This window comes from Nelusetta ayraudi, unplaced genomic scaffold (genome assembly GCF_046127955.1).
Source record: "Nelusetta ayraudi isolate G7.1 ecotype Tasmania unplaced genomic scaffold, CSIRO-AGI_Nayr_v1 ptg000008l, whole genome shotgun sequence".
In the NCBI taxonomy this organism is placed as follows: Eukaryota; Metazoa; Chordata; class Actinopteri; order Tetraodontiformes; family Monacanthidae; genus Nelusetta; species Nelusetta ayraudi.
Window position 1 is genome coordinate 5,807,850 of NW_027466058.1, and position 22,151 is coordinate 5,830,000.

At 51.3% G+C, this 22,151-nt stretch overlaps 1 protein-coding gene and 1 non-coding gene across 2 annotated transcripts; both read right to left on the reverse strand.

The window, feature by feature from the left end:
• Nucleotides 1–20,140: 20,140 nt before the first annotated feature.
• tomm20a (translocase of outer mitochondrial membrane 20) lies at nucleotides 20,141–22,048 on the reverse strand. The gene is made up of 5 exons (XM_076018962.1): nucleotides 21,821–22,048; nucleotides 21,484–21,530; nucleotides 21,317–21,398; nucleotides 21,048–21,190; nucleotides 20,141–20,749 (listed from the first exon to the last, which is right to left on the reverse strand). Exons 1-5 carry the CDS (start codon nucleotides 21,942–21,944, stop codon nucleotides 20,705–20,707), a joined length of 441 nt encoding a protein of 146 aa, XP_075875077.1. The 5' UTR covers nucleotides 21,945–22,048; the 3' UTR covers nucleotides 20,141–20,704.
• LOC142883845 (small nucleolar RNA SNORA14) lies at nucleotides 20,871–21,005 on the reverse strand. Its single transcript, XR_012926086.1, has one exon. It is a non-coding gene; the product is annotated as a small nucleolar RNA SNORA14 (small nucleolar RNA).
• Nucleotides 22,049–22,151: the final 103 nt, after the last annotated feature.

Here is a 22,151-nt window from a genome sequence, read left to right on the forward strand (position 1 = left end):
GTTCAACCGCTCCGACGCTGGTTGGTCGGTCGGTCGGTCGGCCGGTCGGAACGTCCTGTTTATCTTTCCAGTTTGGCCGGCCGTCCTCGGCCACTCCCAGTCGGGTTTATCAACGTCAAAAAAAAGGGAAGAAAAAAATTCCCTCCTCCCACCCCACACCCAGCCACCTTTAACTGGAGCCAGGTGCAGCCACTGCAGCTGCAGCAGCGGCGGTGCGATGCTTCACATAATACTCCGCAGCAAAGCAAAAAAAGAAAAAAGAGAAAAACCACCCTGCGTGTTTTTGTTGTGCGCAGGGGTTACTGGGTGTGTGTGTGTGTGTGTGTGTGCAAGCCGGGTTGCATACCGTGCGCTAATCCCTGCCTGCACGCTGTTGCCGAAAGGTTCAGCTGGAGTTCAGCCCGCGTTCATTATTCATACGTGCGTTATTCGTGCTCGTCGGGCGACGGGCAAGAGGCACAAGGGGAGCCTCTGTTTCCGCGCACAGTGTCCACAAAACTATATTATTTTTTTTTCAGGGAGGTGGTGGGAGTTTTTTTTTTTTTTTTTCCAGGATAACAGAGGTCCACTATTTGTTCCTTTGGATTCCCGTAGCGGGGTTGCTAACCGCGTGGCGCGGCACAGCGCAGCGCAGCGCAGCACAGCGCAGCCCTCTCTCCCTTCAGTTTTAATGGGTGTTGGCAACACCGGGGAAAAATCCCTGCTTAACAATTCGAGGAAAGCCGAGCCACCTGGAAATCTCATGACTTCCTGAATCTAATTCCAGGCCACCAGGGCCTATCAGACTGTCTGCGCTGCAGCTTTCCACCGGGGAGCGTAAACACTGAGTGTCAGGCGCGTGTTTTTTTTTTTTTTTTTTAAGTTTTTTTTTTCCTGCCGGAGCCGGTGGTGTTGAATCAGGCATTAGTGCTCATGTAATGCCTGAACTCAAATGAACCCAACTGTCCTGGCAAAGCCCTGCTTAAATTCCCCCCCCCCCCCTCCAACCACCACAGACGCACACACACACTTGTTCGACAGATTCACAGCGATCCACGGTCGACACCGTGAGTCTATTCTCGTGCTTTTTTGCACCGTGCACTTTCCTCCTCGCTGTGTAATGACAGAGGTTAGCAGACGGCTGCAATTTCCAACCTCGTGGGGCTTGCGATTGTGATGCGAAAGTGAACAAAAACAGCCGAGGTGTGACACCACCGAGGGAGAATCCAGAACAAAATCCCCCTCCCTTTCATGTCAGCGGCAGCGGCGTTGCTGCGTCGGCGGACCGTGACCTCATCCAAAAGTTTAACACGCGGGCCGGCCGGCGCTGCTTTTGTTATCTTGAAAAAAAAAAAAAAAAAACTTGCAAAGCAGCACATTCCAGTCCTCGGCGGCAGAGAGGAAAGAAAGCGAGGCAAAAAACGCGGCGAGCAGAAAACGTGATAAGCAAATGAATTAACCCTCCGAACCCGGTGAGCAGCGGAGCGCGGAGCTAAAAAAAAACAAACAACAACAACAACAACAAATGAAACAAACACGACAACGCAACACATCGGCTGGGATGGAGATGCACTTTCCGAAGCGGAGCGGGGCGGCCGCATATGTAGGTCAGCTGCGGACTCGGGAGCCGCGGAGCTTCTTTTTTTGCGTGCTTACTCAGCAAGCCCCAGTGTTGAGCCGAGCTCCCCTTTTAGGCTTTTAAAAAATGAAAACAGACCACGGAGGGCAGGAAAGAGCCGCAGGGAGGATCGCAGCCAGTGTGCGAAAGAGAGAGAGGGGGGGGGGGGGCGTCTGGGGGGGTGAGACCCCCCATGATTAACCCACGAGACCCCCCTGAAAGCCTCAAAGCTAAATTTTAAGGGGGTCTCATATTTTTTCAGAAAGCTATAAACACACATATTTACATGTATACATATATATATATATACACACAAACACACACACACACGTATATGTGTATATATGTGTACATATATATGTATATATCCAATTGTCACTAAATTGTCTTTGAGATCACCTTGTCTAATAATACATTATTTTCCAAAAAATATTATTCACAATTTCTTTTTGCCAATATTAGTATATTCCCATATCAGTCAATATTCAAGACCCCCCCCCCCCCCCCCCAAAATATTGACAGGTACTTGTACGTTGATGGCAGCCCTTACAGATGATTGGCTTTGACAGAGGGGAGAAATAAAACAAAGACAGACAGACAAAGAGCGAGAAAACATGTAAAAGCCCCAACAGTGAAAGAGAGTGGGAGAGGGAGAGAGAGAGAGAGAGAGAGAGAGAGGTCGAGCACTGTGTGACTCAGGCTGGAATTCGGCCGCTGTGATTCTGCACCGTCAGCAGTAGTCGGTGGGTCGGTCGGCCGGCGCTGATGCTGTAAAGCGACGAGGCGCTTAAGGCGGCGGCCGCGGCGGCGCGGCTACCTACCATCAAGTCCGTCTGTCTCGGCCCAGCGAGCCTCCGATGACAGTAATCAGCGCCGGGTGAACTAGCGCCCTGCCGCCAAATTGCTATTTTGCCGCCGAGCGTTTCTCCGTTTTTTTGCGCGCAGGGCGATCGCGACGGGCCGCGCGATCCAGGTGGAGGGGATGAGATGAGATGAGATCAGCATGATTCCCCCCCCGCCCGCCCCCGGCAGATTAGTTTGGGGTTTCTTTTTGGCAAAGAACACGGAAACTGTATTTATTTCACGTCTTTCAAAAAAAAAAAAAAAAAGTTTACTGTCAGGCTAAATACCTGACTGCACTCAGATCTATTCAAATGTTTGTCCTTGGAAGGTACTTGTACAATACTGCCAGCTCCAAAAACAGATCAAACTTGAGTTTACGACGCAATGCTTCAAAACTTCATTGTGTGTTGTGGTGTTCCGAGTCGCAATATTAGCCATTAAGCTGGAAAATCCAGCGAGCAGAGGTGTCGTCTGATCCAGGAAAACCACAACTCAGGTCGGGCTTTGAAAACCTGAGAGGGGGATATTGTTGGGTCATTTTGGGAATTTCTTCATAATCGCATTTTCTTTTCGCACTCACATGATGGGATTCAAACTCCTGCTTGCGTCCCCGGGCCGAACAACTCGACGACGTTATGCAAGTCGCGCTCGCAATGACGTAAGAATGATTCCTCTGCGCAGCGACTCGTCAGGCCATGTTTGGGAAAATGATAACGCTCAACTTCCCTTTTTTTCAAGCTAATCAATCACTCTGGTTTTTTTTTTTGGTTTTCAAGGGGATGCACGGACGCACAAGGGACAAGAAGAGAATTTTGCAGCATTTGCAGAGGTCGGTTGCATAAGCCGGCGCGCTGCTATAGATAGCCGCGGCTACGGCTATCTACAGATAGCCACCGATAGCGAAGCTCTTGTGAAGCCCGTGACGGAGCTGAAGCAGCCAGTGGAAATAATGAGTGACACATCCGGCCTGGGATTTTTTTTTTTTTTTTTTTGTCAGAATTCAGAAAAAAACAACTCGCCCTCCCTCCTTGCTTTCCTCACCCCCCACTCCCCCCCCTCCTCCTGTCCCCGTTCCTTTGCTTTTTTGAAGGTCAGATGGAAAGCGAAAGAGACCTCCGCCCACACCTCTACCTCCACCTGACTGGTCCAAACGGGCCGGGCGGGGGAGGGGCATGGAGGCAGCGGAGGCAGCAGCAGCGTGGGCGGCGACGGTGGTGTTTGGGGCGTGGTCCACTGAGCATGCCCAGTGAGGAGGAATGCCTTGCGACGGCAACACGCAGCGGGGCTAACCCATCTGCTGATGGAGTGTGTGTGCGCGTGTGTGTGTGTGTGTGTGTGTTTTTGTGTGTGTGTGTGAGTGTGGGTGTGCGTGTGTGTGGGTGTGCGCGTGTGCACTTGTCGCCCGGGGCCCTTTTCCATCCAGTCTAGTGAGCAGCCAGATCAATTTACTGCGGAATGAACACAAAGTCAGCGGGCGAGACGCACGCACACACGTTCACACGTCCTGTATGTATGGCGACGGCGGCGGAGCAGCAGCGGCGGCGGCAGCAGACAAGCACGCATAGGAATTTACTCATGCATGCGGTAAAAAAAAAATGGAAAGAGCAGGGGGGGAGATGGGGGGGTGGGGAGGTGAATCAGAGGCCTGATATATTATTCAGGGAGGCTTCCTCTCTCGTCTCTAACCTCTCCGCACGCGACGTACGCTCGATATTCCGTCTCCCTCGCCCCGCCGATTCAAATTCCTGCGGGAAAAGCGCTGAGTCATGCGATGCGCGCCGGCCGAGGCGCCTTCATTTGTCATCGGGGGGTTGAGGAGGGGAAGCTGGGAGGGAAGGAGGGAAGGAGGGAAGGGAAGAGGGAGTCTGACATTTTCATTGTTGAGTCGTTCCATCAGCTCTGTTTTGCCCCAGCGGAAGGCTAACAGTCTCTATCACACACACACACACACACACACACGGCGTGATGTTTGCGTGTTTTTTTTCGCCCGCTTCTGAATAATTAAGGCAGGTTGATTTTTTTTGCGGGCGCTGACTCAGCACCGTGGGCGGCAACTTTAACCGCAGTGACAAAACGACGCGGCGTGAAGATTGACATTTAAGACGCGTTTGCCGACGCTACCGCACCGACATCTGGAGTAGAGGAATTGAGCGGAATCGAGTCGGAACGTTGAGCCGAGAACTGGCACGGAGCCAGCCAAGGACTGGGCCGGGGCAGGTCGGCGCCGCCCACACACGAGTCAGAGTCAGCGACCCGATCACGGTTCAGCGTCGAATGAGCGCCGGTGTGTTGTTGTTTTTCCAATCAACAAAACCTCACGAGAAATTAAGTAAATGTGAAATTGATTTCCTGTCGACTTGTGATGAGTGTTGATTTGTCGTCTGACTCTAACCGAGGGGGAGGCGACGCTTCTCCACTTGTACAGACATTGACTACAGCCACATCAAGCTATGCTCAAAATTCAGTTTTGGCGTCTAATCGGACTTTTGTCCCTGACCCAGTTTACATGCAACTTGTCGTCCTCATGTCATCGTCTTAAGCACTAGGGGGCACTGTCTAATAAAACTCTGTGTCAGGTGTGTAAATGAAGGAGAAAGTCTGATTACGCATTATCTGGATGTCTTAATCAGAGTTGGAGAACTCTGATATTAGCCGGACATAACACGTTTACATGAACTTCAGTTGCCCAACTGTAGTCGTATTAAGCAAATGTTTCTTTTTTTTCTAGTGTCATGTAAACGCGTTGACCGTTAGCCTCTGTTAGCTGCCGTAGCTATGCTGCAGAGGTCAGCTGCTCTGGTTTTTGACACACTGCCCTCGTTGACGTTTCACACGACGTAGCATTACGGCTAGAACGACACGGAAGCAAAGTCACTAAGTGTGTTATTCCTTTTTTTTCTTTTTTTTTAAAGTAGGAAAGAAGGCAGTGACACCAAACCAAGTGGACCGACAGTTTACGGGGCAACAGCAACAAATGTGCAGGTAGAAAAGGCCACAGTTGGCAGCGAACACAAGTTGTTGAGGTTTCTCAGACTTCCTGACCTGGAATCGTGACCTCCTGAGGATGTTTCTCATGCTAATAGTCACCACCATGTCTTTCAAAAAATAAATAAATAAATAAATAAAAAATCCAGAAAAATGCCAATTTCTCATTCGGTCACCAAAAAAACCAACAAAATAAAACCCAGACACCCCTTGGTCGTCACCCGCCCGCCCGCCCGCTCGCTCGCACATTATATGAATAATTGAAACGCACTGCGAGGGAGATCTAATACCTTCCTTTATTTGCAGAGTCACGCCCGTGCTTTCTGATATGCTAATGAGCCTCCCCTTGAGTAATTGAGCCAGGCTTTAGAAAAAAAAAAAGTGTAAAAAATCAGCCCGGGCCTAATGGTGCATTGTCTAGAGGAGGATCAAAGAAGAAAAAAAAGGGGGCGGTGGTGGTGGTGGTGGTGGCGGTGGATGGGTGGGTGGGAGCGGAGATGAAATGAGAATGAGATGTTCTCCGGTGATCCGCAGATGACGGCGATAATGAGACACTCGAAAGAGGTCTTTTTTTTTTTTCCAGGCGTGGCGGCCCACGTCCACGACGACGGTCTAATTTCATTCCCAGATTCGTCTCTTGACCCCCGGCCGTCGCTCGCGCATTTGTTTAGTGTTTTTGTTTTTTTGTGTTTTTTAACCCAGCAAGTGAGGTGTCCTTGGCAGCCTCTCTGTCCCCCCCCCCCCCCCCCCCTCCACTCCCCTCCTTCCGTTGACCCTTCGACCCCCGGGACCATTACGGCCCACTCCAGACCGACAGCCTCGCTGCCACTGCTGGCCCCTCCCACCGTCTCTCTGCCTCTAGCTGGAGGCTTTTTCTAAATCAGGAACATCTGACATGCTAGCTACCAACTCGTGTGCGCGTGTGCGCTCGTGTGTGTGTGTGTGTGTGTGTGTGTGTGCGTGTGCGTGCGTGCGTGCGTGCGCCTCCTCTCCCTGCTCCTCCCTGTGACCTCGATCCACCCTCTCGCGTTGGACCGCCGTACGCACTAATCTTCCCTATAATACTTTGGGGCGGCCTGGCCGATGAAACCGCCCGCGACCGCACGTGCACGCAACGTAGCTGCCGGGCCGGCCAGAGACGGGACGAGACGGACGGACGGACGGACGGACGGGCGGACAGACAGCTGCGAGTTCAAACAGCCCGACGACAGCTGCGTCTCATTGTCCGACCGGGGGGAAACTGGCTGACACTCGACTCCAGCTTCTATTCTTTCTCTCTCTCTCTCTCCCTCTCTCTCTCTCTCTCTCCCTCCGTTTGTCCTCCGCCGCCAAACACTTCTCGTCCCTGCGATGGATTCTGTTTTTAGTGTGTGTGTGTGCGTGCGTGCTTGCGTGTTGTTGAGGTTTTTCGCCGAGACCCCGCAGCGTCTCCCGGCGGGGGAGGGGGGGGGGGGGAAACCGAGCCCGAATGTGCTCCTCATTTGCTGCCCTTGGGAGGCAGCAGACACTCTGCAACCTCTCCGCTGTCAGAGAGGCGTTGGAAATATACTTGGCAAGTCGTCTTTTCTGTCGCTCTCTCCCCGCCCCCCCCCCCTCGCTCTCTCTCTCTCTCCCTCGGTGCGTGTATGTATCTTTCAAGCCCTTCATTTCCCAGAAAAGGAGTTGGAGGATTTATGAGTGCATGAGCCGCCGCAAGCGACATCTCCAGAGAAGGTTGAGTGTTTTCTGAACACAGTGGGAGGGGAGGTGAGCGAGGTGCCGCGTGTTTGTGTGTGTGTGTGTGTGTGTGTGTGTGTGTGGGTGGGATGTCCTCCATAGAAACATTATCCAGTGACACTTGAAGAGCGTCATCAGCAGGAGAGGTGTGTGTGTGTGTGTGTGTGTGTGCATTCCTGCTTCTGAGAAACAGCCCACGAGGGCCGGCGGCCCTGTGATTGACAGCTACCTCTGCCGCTCGCTGCCCCTCGGGAAGCGGCTCCACGACAGCTGCTGCTGCAAACTCACCCCGAGCCATCGGCCAAACTTTCAGGTTGGCGATCTGAAGTGAGCCGCAAAGTTGCAGCCGGGTGTCCAGATTATAGATATTATAATTAGTGTTAAAAAGTGCAACATTTTCCTGGAAACTTCCCCGCAGACGTCCGCTGTCTTTATCACCCGACAGTGGGGTGGTGGACGCGAGGGAGGGGCGGAGGCGGGTGGGGGTAGGGGGGGAGGGGGGGTTTAAGAAAAAAAATCCACACGACTGCGGGCCGAGTTGTGTAAGAGCGACGGCGGTTTTGAAAGCCGAGCCGTGCGAAGCGACAAAAGTGCTGACGTGGCGAAACGGGAGCCAGGCTGAAGGCAGATACAGAAAAACTCGGGTGTCAAAGAGGAGAAATGGTGGCTGGGAGGGGTGTGGGGGGTGGAGGCGGGTGGAGGTGGGGGCGGGGGGCTGCTGGACTCATCTGGACGGCCTGAAAAAGGGTCAGATTATTATGGGGTGGTGGCGGCGGAGGCATCTATTCCAGTAGAGAGTGAAAGGTCACAGTGTAAGCTGATAAAGGCAGGGGGGGGGGGGGCAGAGCTTCCAGGCCAGCCAGCCAGTCAGTCAGCTGACGCCTGCAGCTGTGTTTAGAACATCAATATGAGCCTTGTTCACCCCCCCCCCCCCACCTCACCCACCCCTCCCGCTAAAACTCTCTTCCTCCCCCTCCTCCTCCTCCTCCTCCCGCTCACCCGGCATCCCCTCCCGCCGTCTCCCCGCACACTGTTTCCTTTTTCCCCCTCCTCCTCTCCGGCTCTGATTTATGAAAGTAGGGCATGTGCCCATAACTGCTGCATCAAGGCACATGGCTGAGCCTCCAGAGGCACCACCGCGCTCTCTGTTTACATCAGCCCAGACGACTGCGCCGCATTGCACAATCGCCACGGGCCAAAAGTGCTATTATATAAAAGACGGGGCCACGTTGGTTCCATTGTTGTTTTGCTGCCACTCCCCCCGCCCCCGACACACATACACACTCCCGCCTCCGTAATTCCTGAACCAATTTGAACGAACACGACGTCCAAATTTAATATGAAAAAAAAAAAAAAAAAAAGAACTGAACTTTTCCCTTGGTATTAAAAAGAATTTTAAAAAAATCCAGTTTTCCCAGGCTGGAATGTCATCAAACATGTTTGCATCAAGTGGCTTTGGAAAAAATTCCACTGGATTTGATGCGACGGAAGGATGTTTTTTTTCCCAATTGATTTCACCCAATCCTGTGCTGGTTTTTTCTCTGTTTTTTTTCTTTTTGTTTTTCCCGAGCCGGGCACTTTGTGTTGCAGGATTACTGTGGAGAAGTAGTGGAGCGTGACGACATCATTAACAATGTGAGCCGCTAGTACGGCGAACGCTGCGGCTCCCCCCCCCCCCCTCCCCCCCCCGGATGTCGCAGCCGTCGTCGGCTTCGGAGGCTGCAGGTTGGGAACGTTTCGCACGTTTGAGTGGGAGAGCCACGGAGAAATGATGCAAAGGAAGATTGACGATGGAGCAGTCGGACGGCTCGGGGGAAAAAAAAAGCAACGTTTGAAACAAAACGATCAAAAGAAGCGCGGCAGCGGCAGCGAGCTCGGACGCGATGTCCTGGTGCTACATCGGTGCTGACTAAACGCTGGTGTGCAGCCAGAGGGGCCTCATAGACTGAACATAACCCCCCCCCCACACACACACACACACACACACACACATTTCAGAGGCGCTTGTGACTCACTGCAAGGCTGCCGACACTGCGAGCGCCCAGGAAAAAAAAAAAAAAACCTACAGGGGCCGGCCGCTCCTCTCTCGCTCACGTGCGAACCCCTTTTCGCACATTCAGTCGACATCTCGAACCGAAAACCCAAATAGATCAGCGCGGCGTTTTTTTTTTTCTCATTGTTTTTTTGCGCTCTGTTGGTTTTTTTTTTTCACCCTCTCAGAGGCTTCCAGCCTTTGTTGCCGGCGCTCTTTGTAGAAGTCCTCGTATCCTCGACGTTCCCTTTCACCCCCTCCCCGCCTCCCCTCCCCTCCCCTCCCCGACGCCCACACTCCTCTCCTCTCTCGCTCTCATAACTCAGCTGTTACTTGGCAACGTGCTCCCAGCTGGACCCAGCATCAGCCGCGTTGCCACGGCAACTGGAGGCATGATACAGACGTGGTAAACATGTTGGGTGTATTGAAGCGGGGAGAGGGAGAGAGAGAGAGGAGAGGTGGGGGGGGGGAGGAAAAAAAAGGCAAAAGCCACGTACGCAGTCCGTCCTGCAGCGTCCAATGAGGAATGGGCGTGCAGGACGAGCGGCGCCGCGGGGACGGACGGCGTTGCACCTGCAAGCGCCTTCGAACCTTCGCGGCCAGAGAGACAAAGACGAGAGGACGTCCTCATTAAAACACATTCCACCTCCTCGGGTGTCGTGGTGTTTAACCCTAACCCTTTTTTTTTTCTTCCATCACTTCCTGCATGGCCGCTCTTTGTATAATATAAATAAATAACTACCCCCCCCCCCACCCCCCTGCCCCCCAAAAAAAATCCCAGCCTAACTCCATTACCAGGCCACGCTGGCGCCATTCTGGGATGGAGAGGCATCGTCTTCAAGCTCCGGGGGGGGGGGCAACACTGCATCTGTCGCCATGGCAACCTGATCCATCATCTGCAGGAGGATCAATTGATTCATTATTAACTGAGGCGCGGCCCACCCTCCCTTCCTCCCCTCCCTCCCTCCTTCTTTCCCTCCCTTCCCGCCTCTCTGCTTGCGGTTCACGTCTGCTCACTCTGCCTGCGAGCATCCATTATTGACGTGAGAGCCGGCCCACTCGCCGGGCTGAAGAATAGAGAGCCGCGTCAAGTCTGAAAATATAACTCACATTCTATATATACATATTTCATGTTTACATTCTATATTTTTCAATACCCTCCTCGTTGACCAGTTGGATGTTACCCTCGAGCCGTGTCCTCGCCCCCCACCCCTCCTCGGAAAAAAAAAAAACACTCCGCTGCATCCCGTTCGATATCTGGAGCCATTCAGCCGAGACTCGCGAGGGGCGGAATGAGGCGGTTCTTTGTCGAGCCGGGCGGCATGAATTAGCATTAGCATCAGCGGAGCGAGCGGATAAATGTGACGCGACACACATAGCCTGCTGCCGAAACGGCGGCGCTTTCTGGAGCAGGGCGTCCGTAGCTGCAGGGGGGGGAGAGACACACTTTTTGACGATCTCCCCGCTCGCGTCCGAGGCGGCTGCCCACCTCGGCGGAGCCCGGAGGCGCCGATAGGATGGGACAGGGGGGGGGGCGGGGCCAGAGTAAATGTATATTATCGGAGAGAAATGTGCACTAAAAACGGATGATGTCAGCTGCAGCACTTTGACATTTTAATGTCATCTCTCGGGGAATTACATCATTATCCCTCTTCCCGGGCCCCGAGTTGAATGCTGGGAAAAAACCCTAATGGATGTCAACAAGCTGTCCCTCTGGAAGAATGGAGCCGGGGGTGGGGGGAGTGTGTGGGGGGCATGAGGGGGGCGAGCGTAGCAGAGGAAGAGGGCGTGGACGGCGAGGGCCGTGTGAACGAGAGGCCTCACGCTGTGCGTCATCCGGGGCTAAAAGCCCGAGCAGCGAATCGCAAACCATTATCCGTCAGAGCGCAATCATTCCACACACACACACACACTGGTGACGGCGATCCCGGATGACCCGCTGTGCAAAAAGGCTCGCAGGGGAAAACATTAATTAGTATGCATTTGTAAGGGGGAAAAAAAAAAATAAATAAATGAATACAAAGCCAACGGTGATCAAGTTCCGGCTCCAGTTGAGGAGCCACCAGCGTCGCAGTGTCTGCGGCAGCAGCCGCTCGAACGTCAGAACATTGCCGAGTGTCCTTCGGGCCGATTCATTAATCACCGGGCCGAGTCCATTAAACTCCGATCGAGCGCAGACTCGGAAGTAAATAGCAAAGAACTTATCGCGCGTGATTGACTCCGCCGCTCTGAGGAATAATTTATGGTGGAGAGGCGGGGGAGGGGTAGAGAGAAACACCTCAATCTAGATAGTGGGGTGGTGGTGGTGGAGGTGGAGGTGGGGTGAGGATCAAAATAGGCCTTTTATATGCAAACGAGAGCGCCGTGTTTTGAAAGCAAACACGAAAAGTCGCTCGCGCGTGGTTTTCTTTTCTTTTCTTTTTTCTCTCCTTCTTCTCTTTTTTTGATAACATTATCGAATCATCGCAGTCGCTGGAAATAGACTCCAAACAAACACGGAGCGAGAAGATCAAGGCCTCGGCATGAAAATAGGTCAGACGGAGGATATTCACGGAGCTCGGTGAGAATCTCACAGCAAACTTTGGATATCGGAGCGCCGAGTGTTCACACGGCACGGCGCCGACATAAATCAACAGCGCCGGGGGCGGAGGAATCAAAAAAGAAATAATAAAAAAATCTGATGAAATTATTGCTGAGGGCTAAAATGAGATGAAATGGAGGGGGGGGGGGAGAAAAATTGCAAAAGCGGTTCGACGGCTTGCGTGTAAGTCGATCAGACAGACAGACAGACAGACGGACAGACAGAGTAGCATGACAAGCGGCCGCTCCCGCCTCATACAGCGGAGGAGAGAATTCAGCGGCACGGTGGATCATCTCCGCCCCAAGGAGGATTTGGCGGCGATTGAAAGAAGCCGGGAGGACGGGAGGGATGGAGGGAGGGGGAGAGTGGCGTGGCACGGCTGGCTTAGGTTCACCCGACAATCGCAGCAGCTGACCGAAATTTCAACCGGATTGGGGAGGAGAAAGAAGGGAAGGAGAAGAAAATAAATCTGATTTCCCAAAGGAGACGGGAAAGGGGCGTGAGAACTCAGACGCCAGACGACGCGGCTTTCTTTATTCCGCACGTCGACCGCGACGCCGCCTCGAGGCCCATCCGAGAGCTAAAGCCCGACTCGGCCGCCCATTATCTGGCCGACGGTGAGCCTGTAAATCTCCCTCGCCGCTTTCATTGAGGAAAGCTGATTTGACGCCACGAATCGCGAGGCCCCCGGATGACAAACGAGTCGGGACTTTGCCTCGATAAGCGGCGCTCACTTCGCGCCCGTGTCGCGGCGTTGCGTTCAGCGCGTCGAGAATCAGCAGCGAAGCGCGACTCCGAAATGACCTCCCCCACGTGCGTCCGTCCGTCCGTCCAGCGCGCGGCCGGGTCCGAAACACATTTCGACACTCTGTCTGGTAAAAGCCCGTTCAACTGTAGGTGAACACTGCTCTGTTTCAGTGCACTGTTTGGACTCTGAGATTTAGCGGCGGGCCAGAGTATTGGAAAAACCTTGGGATAAAAAAGCTCGCCTGAGGGGCCGATGGTTTGTGTGCACAGTGGAAGGTGGGAAAGAATGTGCTGAGTAAGTCTTGACTCAGACGACACTCATCGGTGGTTTCCGCTCATTATGTTGTGATGCAAGAAGAGACATAGTTTGACGATGTGCAAGCATCGCTAGTATATTAAAATAAAACAACAGAGTTTTCCCCGAAACACTGGACAGTAAAGAACGCAGCATTGGTACTCAAAGGAAAAACAGCTTTAGAATTCATGTTATGTATTTAAGTGAAACTCAAGCATAAGTAAGAAAGTACAGATTCTGAAATGTACTTAAGTGAAAAGTGAAAATAGTTTTTCTGCAATTAATGAAACAATGCATCTTTTAATACGCCGAGGTACTCTAAGATAATCTCCCTCTAAAACATGATCCAGTTTTATATCATCATTTTATATCCACACAACAGCATAGATCAAAAAGTTCGACTTCAAGCAACAACAACTACTGTAATGTGTGAATTACTTTGAACGAGCATGTTTTTCCAATTGTAAGGAGTACAAAGTACAGATATTTGTGGACAAGTGGAGGGAGTTAAAGTAAAAAGTCATAAGAATAGGAAGTACTCAAGTAAAGCACAGACGGATGAAATCTACTCGCGCATGTGAACAAAGTATTTGTGCTTCAATACTTCCCACCGCTGACAAGTATTTTGTTCCCCCCCCCCATCAGCTTGCAAACTGCCTTTCCTGCCACCTCTGACTGATCTCAGCCATATCAATAAAAGGCTAAAAATCTACGCATTTCCCTCTGGTTTCCAAACTTGTCCAGCCAAAAAAACTTCACAACAAGAGAACTTTATGTGATCTCGGTCCCGACAATCCTCGCGTACTACCACAAAATCAGCCCGAGCTTCTGGGTTGTTAACGCTAAAGTTGGGAAGCCACTGCGCTTTCATCTCCAGGAACACACACGCTCATCTATATGCAGACCGAAGACGGTTACATAAACAACAGCGGAATGTAAACTAGTTCTGAATGCAGCCGCTGACATAAAAAAAAAAAGCTGAGCGCATGAATGAATAACATTAGAAAAAAAAAAAACGAGCAGGGCAGATAAGCCACCCCTCTTACGCACCCCGCCTCAGATTCAAATTTAGCTTTGCGTAGGGAATTGATGAGACACGGCGCTCAAAGCCAAAGTCTTCAAAGCTCGCGGTTACACAAGATGCAAGGCGTCAAAGCCACTTTGTAGTTCTCGGGGCGAGCGAGTGGGTTGTGGCTGCCGATCTGCGCCGCGCGATACGCGCAAACCGAGTTTCTGGAGGCCCGGGAAAAAATATGATAAAACGCCGAAGTTGCACCAAGGTTACGACGCGCGCCGCGGAGGACGGGAGTGATTCCCCCCCCGCCCCCGCCCCCCCCCACATTCTCCCATCCTCCTCCCCCCTTTATTTTTCAGACGACTGCGGTTGTGGGAGTTGCTCTGTCATGTTTCAAGGTTAAGGTCCCCTTTATCGTTGCCATAAAACAGGAGCAGCCGTGGGAGAACGAAAGAGCCCGAATGCCAGGGGAGAGCGCGGGGAGGAGGGGGGGGGGGAGAGAAGAGAAGAGATACGGAGAGATAAGGGAAGAAAGAGGAGCTGATGGTACAACGGTGCAACCAGATGCTCTCATCACGCTCAAGCTGAGGTGAGGGAGCGGAGCCTTAAAGGGCAAGTCGGGTATTTGGGGAGGAAGGGTGGGTGAGTGCGGGTGGCGGGGAGGGGGGTACAGACGTTTGAGTTCTTGCTTAAAGTTCAGGCTCAAACATTAAGCTAATGGAACGGCAAGCAGCTGTTGGTTTAGCTTAGCATAGCATTCTGGAAGCATTTATCCGGGATCTGCTGCACGGTAGCGAAATCCTCCCCCTCGCCAAGGGACATAAGGTTTGGTTGGGTTCAGTCTGAGGTAAGTCGGTGGGTGGGTGGGAAAGCCTGTTCAGAAAACGACCTTCACAAAATATGGTGAAGAGCTCAGACAAAACTACTACTGCACTGCTGCGCTAGCATTGCACGCTAATCTCGTGAGCAGAAGCTAACGCCCCTCGGTCGTTGCTCAAAGTTCTTTGTGTTCTTCGGGAGGTGAACAAAGGGCAGCTCGCAGCACTCGCCGTCCTGGCGTTAAGGAGGTACCGACCACTAAGACCGGCCGGAAAAAAAGAAACCGTACGAGGCTGGCGAGAAGCTCAAGGAGACGGATGCGCGAGAGGGTCAAGGGAATCCAAAACCGGCTACTTTCCAAAACGAAAAACACGTTCAACACATTCTGTAACGCTCATGCGTATGCTAAAGGTGGAACACGTGTGTACGTCCATCCGTCTCCACCTGGGATGTAGTCTGAATTGGTGCGAACCAGCCGCGGAATAACCGTTCCATTATTTATCCGGGGGATGAATTATTGATGCACGACGTGCTGCTGTGAGGAGCGCTAGCGGACGACCGCCGCATTCTTGAGGAGGGCCCCCACATTCCCCCGCAGCAGAGCAGCGTGGCGGGGTTTGTTGTTGCTCATGCAGCCCCCCCCCTCCTCCTCCCTCTCCTCATCCTCCCCCAGCACCGAACCTTAACCCAGTTTCCTGCAGTTTTCAACAACAGCCCGGCAGCTCAAGCCGACCCCACTTCCTCTCAGCCCCAGCTGCTGCTCCTTATACATTATTTCTTAAACAGTGTTTTCCAACCACTGTGCACACTAATGCACCAGGAGATAATGCCAGGTGAAAAAAATATCTAATTTCACTTAATTGGTCTAAAAAAACAAAAATAACTTTCCATTGTGGAGTGACTGTACTTTAAAAGGAATGTAAGCCTTGTTTCCTCCCATAATTCCTACCAGGATGTCTGTGTGCATCTAAACACAACCAGGTTTCACACTGAGTGAGCATAAATAAATGAAGAGGCTGTATTGTGATTATTAGGCTAAAATGTGTCATTCTATATACAATATTTTTTTGGTTTGTGGTGGGTGGCTCAAGAAAAGCTTGAAAAACCCTGCATTATTTACACAGGGCCCCCCTCCCTCCCTTCAGCCGGGCTAAAAAGAATCAGGGCAGTGGGAAATAACACCACTCTATGCCCCCACCCCACCCCACTCCACCCCACCCCCCCAATCCCACCAACACGCACTGTAACACACACTCACGCCAACGCCGGCCCCTCCCTCCACCTGCTCGCTCTTTTCCTCGCTCCTGCGGGGCGAAAACACAGCGGCCCGGGGGGATGTGGGGGGGACGGAGGCCGGGTGTTGCGACAATGGCGGGGGAGGGACTCTGTGGGGCCCCCCTCCACCCTCCACCCCCTGGCCCTCCCATTAATCCCCCCCCGACATGCCTCCCGAGGGCAGGGATTTGCTGCAAGTCAACGCAGGAGACCTACAGTATGCAAAACACGCCCGTCTGACTCTCTCGTGATTTTCCTTTCCTTTTTCAAAAGCCGCTGCACTGCACTGCACTGCACTGAGTGCACTGCACTGCACACACACACTCACACACACACACACTGCCTGCTAGACAGGAAGACAGATCAGAGAGGGGAGGGGTGGGAGTGGGGTGGGATGGAGGGGTAGGGGGATAGAGGGGGGGGGGGGGAAATAGCTGCACACAGTCTGCTTAGTTAACCCTCTCCTCACCCCGCCGTTGCTGCCGCTGCTGCTGCCGGGTGTCGCTTCACAATTTGTCTCTTAGCGACGAATTTAGCTCCGAAGAGGAAGGACTCATTTCTTGTATTTACTTTTACAGTACAGTAACGTGGCAAAACAGGAGGAGGCCAGCTGAGGGACGCCGGCCTTATCGCTCATCTTGCGACAAGGAGGTGGCTGGGAGGTTGAAGGGTGGGCTGGGGTGGGGTGGGGGGGGCACACCCCGCAGCCCACACTCGCAGGGAATATAAACAAGAGGCCAAAGGGGTGGGGGTGGAATTACCATGCAGCGTGCAAGCAGCCCCCCCGGAAGACGGAAAAAACAGACGACAGTAAAGGCATCGCCCCGCCGAGGAGGAGGAGGAGGAGGAGAAATCCACCAGGATTTGTAGCCTGCTTCGGATGCACGTGATTGGCTCCACCACCACCACCACCACCACCCCCTCCACCCACCCTCGCTTTTTTCCACCCGCCCGCCTGCCTCAGACCCTTTGAGATGGAAAAATGGGTCATCTGTGTGGAAGTTAATACTCGGAGCACGTACGGCGGCTGCGGTGGCGGCGGGGCCGCTTTATTTTAAGGACGAGCCTCGGAAAAAATTCCTCCTCCTCCGCTCTGCAGCCGAGCGCCACGGGAGAGAGGAGGAGGAAGAGGAGGAGGAGGAGGAGGGAAATTAATATGCTGCTGCTGCCGTGTGCAGGTTGGAAAAAGAGAGGAGAGAAGGAGGCCTGTGTTTATTATGAGCCTTCTGGCAGCAGCCCACTGGACAGGTCCCGTCTGCCCCCCCCCCAAGACCCTCCCAAGACCCCACACCCAACGCCCTTCAACTCCCCTCCTCCAGGCCCAGCAGTGACTCGGTACAGTAGGGCTGCAGAGTCGGCAGCCATGACATCAGCAAGGCAGGACCACGACGACAACAACAACAGGGCGACGGAGCCTCCGAGGCACAACATGGTGGACGGAGGCTACACGACGCTGGCGTAAACACACAGCACCGCGTTACCATTGGCCGCTCCGCACGCCCAAACACAGCTGCTCCCGCACGTCGGGGGGGGAAAAAAAACCTCCTGGCTCCCCTGACGACTAGCGGCGAGCGCTAACACAGAGAGGTGATTACTGGCGGGGAGGATTTGGATTTGGATTCTTCCAGTAATGACTGGAGGAGCTGGAGCCATTACAATATTCGCAGCACAGCGTTTGCCGTGCTCAAAATCTCGAGCTTTTGAACGTCGCCCAACGGAAACGTTTTCACTTCCTTGCACCTGTAACTTTCAGGTCAGGAGGAGGGTGGTGGTGGGGGGGTCAAAAACATGGCGTCCAGTCAATTGCAGGGCCCATAAGAAGAAAGCTTCATTACTAAAGTGCTGGAAAACACAAAACACAACACAACACTGTGGCTGAGCAGCGCAAGGAACTCAGTGCTGCCGGCGTCGACATTGTTGTTGCTGCTGCTGCTGCTGCTGCTGCTGTGCCCTCAGCTCAGTGCGTTCACTCGTCCTTCAAAAAGAGGAAACGCCGACCAGAATGGCTGCCAAACAACACAGCCTGGAGCAACACCTCCCCCTACCGCGCTGGAAGAGAATGCTTCCTATCGTGAAACACCACCACCACCACCACCGCCGCCGCCGCCAGCCCTCCTTTCCCCGCCTCCTGCTGCTGCATCAGAGCCAGCGAGCTGCTGCTGCTGCTGACTCATAGTCCATTTATGCACACTCAACCGCGACGCTGATGCAATTAAAAATAATGACGTGGAATCACAATCGATCAGTCGGACGTTCTAGCCGGCGGGGTGGGGGTGGGAGGGTTTAGGAGGGTGGCTCGAGGATTCAGGGCGGCCCGGCGTTTTCAGGCAGGAAGTGCGGATTTTTGCTGCGTCATCGCCATCGGTGTTGATCTCGGTCCGATGCTTGGGATCCTGCAGTGACCCCAACCCGCCTCCACTGGGTCGTTAGCGAACCAACCGGTTTTAGCAGCCGGCTCTTTGAAGTGTAAAGTAAAGATAGCGACATCCAGTCGCTGTCGGAGTTGGCAGCGATTTAGAGCGATAGAGAAATGTCCATAAATAAATACAGGTTAATATTAGAAACGAGACAAACCGAATTATAAAGACCTTAATATGTAACACAAACAGACACATATGAACTGATCTTTTTTTTTTCTTCTTCTTCCTCCCAGCTGAACGCTGCTTATTTTGTTTAGCAAATTTTTGTTTTTATCTTGTGAGTTTTGATTGATGTGTTCTTGTACTTGTGCATAGCTGTATTGGGTGTCGGGGGAAGTGTTTGTTTTGGTATTTTGATAATACAAGTAATACATTTTATTTATATCACGCTTATCAGAAACTACAATATGAGGGCATTAAAATAAAATCAGTACACACAATCAGAACTACATACAAATTAGAATGTAGAGGTACATAAAATGACAGGAATCAAACTAATTTAAAGAAAAATTAAGACGTTGAAGTGCATAACATTACAGGACAAACAACACAGTTAGCAAGATAAGCAAGACAATTAATCAGATGTTAAAAGCAGCTCTGAAACATTAACATGGGATTTGAAGGTGGGTGAGTCAGTACAGTCATGAATGTCTTTGGGGAGAGAGTTCCAGAGGGTGGGAGCAGATATAGAGAAGGCTCTGTCGCCCCGGGTCCGGTGCTTGGTTCTGAGTGGTGGAGACAGGAGGTTGGCATCAGAGGAGCGGAGGCTGCGGGAAGGTGTGTTGGCAGTGGAGCAGGGTGGTGAGGTAGCAGGTATTTATTTTTACAGCACTGTTTCACGTTGACTGTAGAAATGACACACATTTAATACAGTTGATATAGTGAGCATCAGCCATTCATTCTAGCACATAACTTGGTCATAAAATAGTATAAGCAACAAAAGAATCTAAGGAGCTGCTTGGAAACCGCAAGAGCCGACTCTTTTTCAGCGAGCTGAGCCAAAAGAGACGGTCCTCTGAAAAGAGCTGGAAATCTCATCACTACCCTCCACTGTAGCTCTGTCCAGCCCGCAGGGGGGGAGTGGATGGTGTTTATTTACAGTCCACCGATGCAGCGTGTTATTTACCCTCCTCGGTGCTCGCTCAGGCCCCACATGACCGCACTCCTTATTTTTCTCCTCTGAGAGGTTCGTGAGTCACTCTGCAAACAGACAATTCTGCAGCAGCTCCACCCCCCCGCCCCTCCACACAGTGACAGAGGGAAAAGTGCACCACAGGCTCATGAGCTGATGGAAACTGGAACAGGCGTCTTGCTATTTAAGCCTGCGCCCGACATTTCTGGGCCGCCGTTCAATTTTCATTCCTAATGCAGAGAAACTATTTTTTCCACTGCTCCTGTTTCCTGGCAACCTCGAGGCCCCGGCGGCTACAGCGGCCAGAGCCCTTGGAAAAACAGCTGCCGACGAGGATAAAAATAATTACGGCGCCCGCGTCTTCCAGAGACACTTTTTGACTTTCTCCGCTTCCTCGACAAGCTGCTTCACTTTCACCTCGCAGCCAGATGTCTTAATAAGCTTGTGTTGTTGAAAAGCGCTTGTTAGGATTCAAAGTGCTCAAATTCAGCCTTATGAAGGCAAAATGGAGAAATGTGCTTGGTCTAGGACCTAAAGAAGAGCATGAAATCTCTAAGAATAGTTTTAGTGAAGCAGCCTATGTTCCACACACTCATGTTGACATCTTTTTTTTTCACTTTCTTGGCTAATATAAAATACATCCAATCTCCGTTCCATTCATGCATTTGTTACACTCAAAGCAATTCATACTGTACAGACTGCAGTCGCTGCTTCGCCACCACAGTCGGCACAGGCTAGAAATTCTCCAGTGCATCGCTACTGCCATCTTCTGGTGAATAGGAAAGCAAAGATTGCGTCTTAAGATTTATTTTAGGACTTTACACAAAAAATACAAGACATAATGCACGTACATGTATAAATATAAATGTAGTGAGCAGCATCACAGATATGTGGAAAATAAGTGTTTGGGTAGGCACTTGACAGTCACATCACCAGTACAGAAACATAAATCACACCCTTATTTTCATCCAGTGCCCACATTCCCGTGCAACCCCACTGAACACGTAACAGTCAACGTTTGCAGAAATAAATACACCAAGTACAAATAAAAGAAAAAAAACACCCGAGGTGAACAGGTAGAAACAAAGTAAGGTGGAATGTGCTTCACAGTTTTTAGGTCCTTCCGATTGTGTCTTCACAGTGGGCCGTCTAGCACACAAGACTCATCTCTCTCATACTTACACACACACACCAGAGTTGAAAGTTTGAAATCCCTTAATGAATTAAGATTTCCAGCTCACAAGCATTCATTCGATTTCATCTTCCGACAGAGACTGAGAGTTGATGATCCGCTGAAAAGCAGTGGGAGACAGAAAAAAGTCAGACGCAGAAACATATCAAATGCAAGACTTATAATAATGATATTCATTATAACAGAACAGCTTTAAGAGTCATATTGCTTAAATATCCATGTTTTGTCTTAGAGGTGAAATAGCTTAGAGCAACTGACGCATGACTCTCAGCTTTGGATGATTCTAAGATTGATCTGGCACCCTTTCTTGTCCCAGAGACCACACAATGCAACTGGGGGGTTTACTAAGGATGCTGGCACTTAAAGCATAGAAAGATGGAGGTGAGAGACCTCCTCACCTGGCTGACGGTGGGCAGTTTGTAGAGAAGCATTTGGAAGACTGGTGCGGGCAGCGTCTGCTGCAGTACTTGCAGCAGCTGCTGGGGCTGACCGCACACCGCAATGGCGTTGGTCAGGTGGTTGGAACCTTGGTCAAAGTCACCTGAATTTAGGAAAGAGAGAATATAAAATTTTAATTATATATTTTCCAAGAAAACATTGCTTTAAAAAAATAATAAAAAAAAAAATACATATACATATATGTATATATACAGAACTAACTACAAACCTTTGGCGAGGCACTCCTCGCCCAGCTGGATTTCGTCGAGAAAGAACTTCTGAACAGCCTCAGGGTCCTGAAGGTTGGGTAGCTTGACCGTTTAATAAAAAAGGAACACGTGTTAAAAGTTGCACATGCTTACACTCCTGTAATCAATTTTTCAGAATTTGTCCTACCTTGGTCTGGGAAACCTTTTTCACGGAAGCATGTTTCTTTCTTCTGCCTGCGAGATAAAATAGTTTATTCAGTCTGTGTCGCTCGTTTGCTCCTGAGAGCAACTTCCAACACGTGGCTAGCTGCCTTAGCATTAGCTTCACAATATTTCCTACTTCAATACTGGATAAAATAAAGCGGTTATTCGCCTCCGAGTTACAGTACAGATAGTTACAGGTTGTATTTTCCAGACACTTGATAACAAATTCAACAACGACGTGGTAGTTGTATACACGCATCGAAGTCACAATCACGTGAATTTAACTGAAAAGACCTGACGATCATAACTCACAAACTTACGTTCTCGTAACTTCTCCTTAAATGCTGGATCGCTGCGTCGTTTCTTGTCGAAATAAATACAATATGCGACGAATAAACCGCCGCAAACACCGGCCGCAATCGCCGCGCTCGTCCTGGCGCTCATGTTGCTTGAAAGTTCTCTCTCACACACACAGCATGCTGAGCAGCTAGCACGCTGCTACGGAAGTTGGGGCGGAAGTACGTATATCATGGCGCAGGTCGTAAAATTTGCCGAGCAAAGTTTTATTACTTAAAAAAAAACACCAAAAAACATATTCAAGTGACTATCAAATTTTAAATTGAGTATTTAACGAACATTAACTAAAGGCTT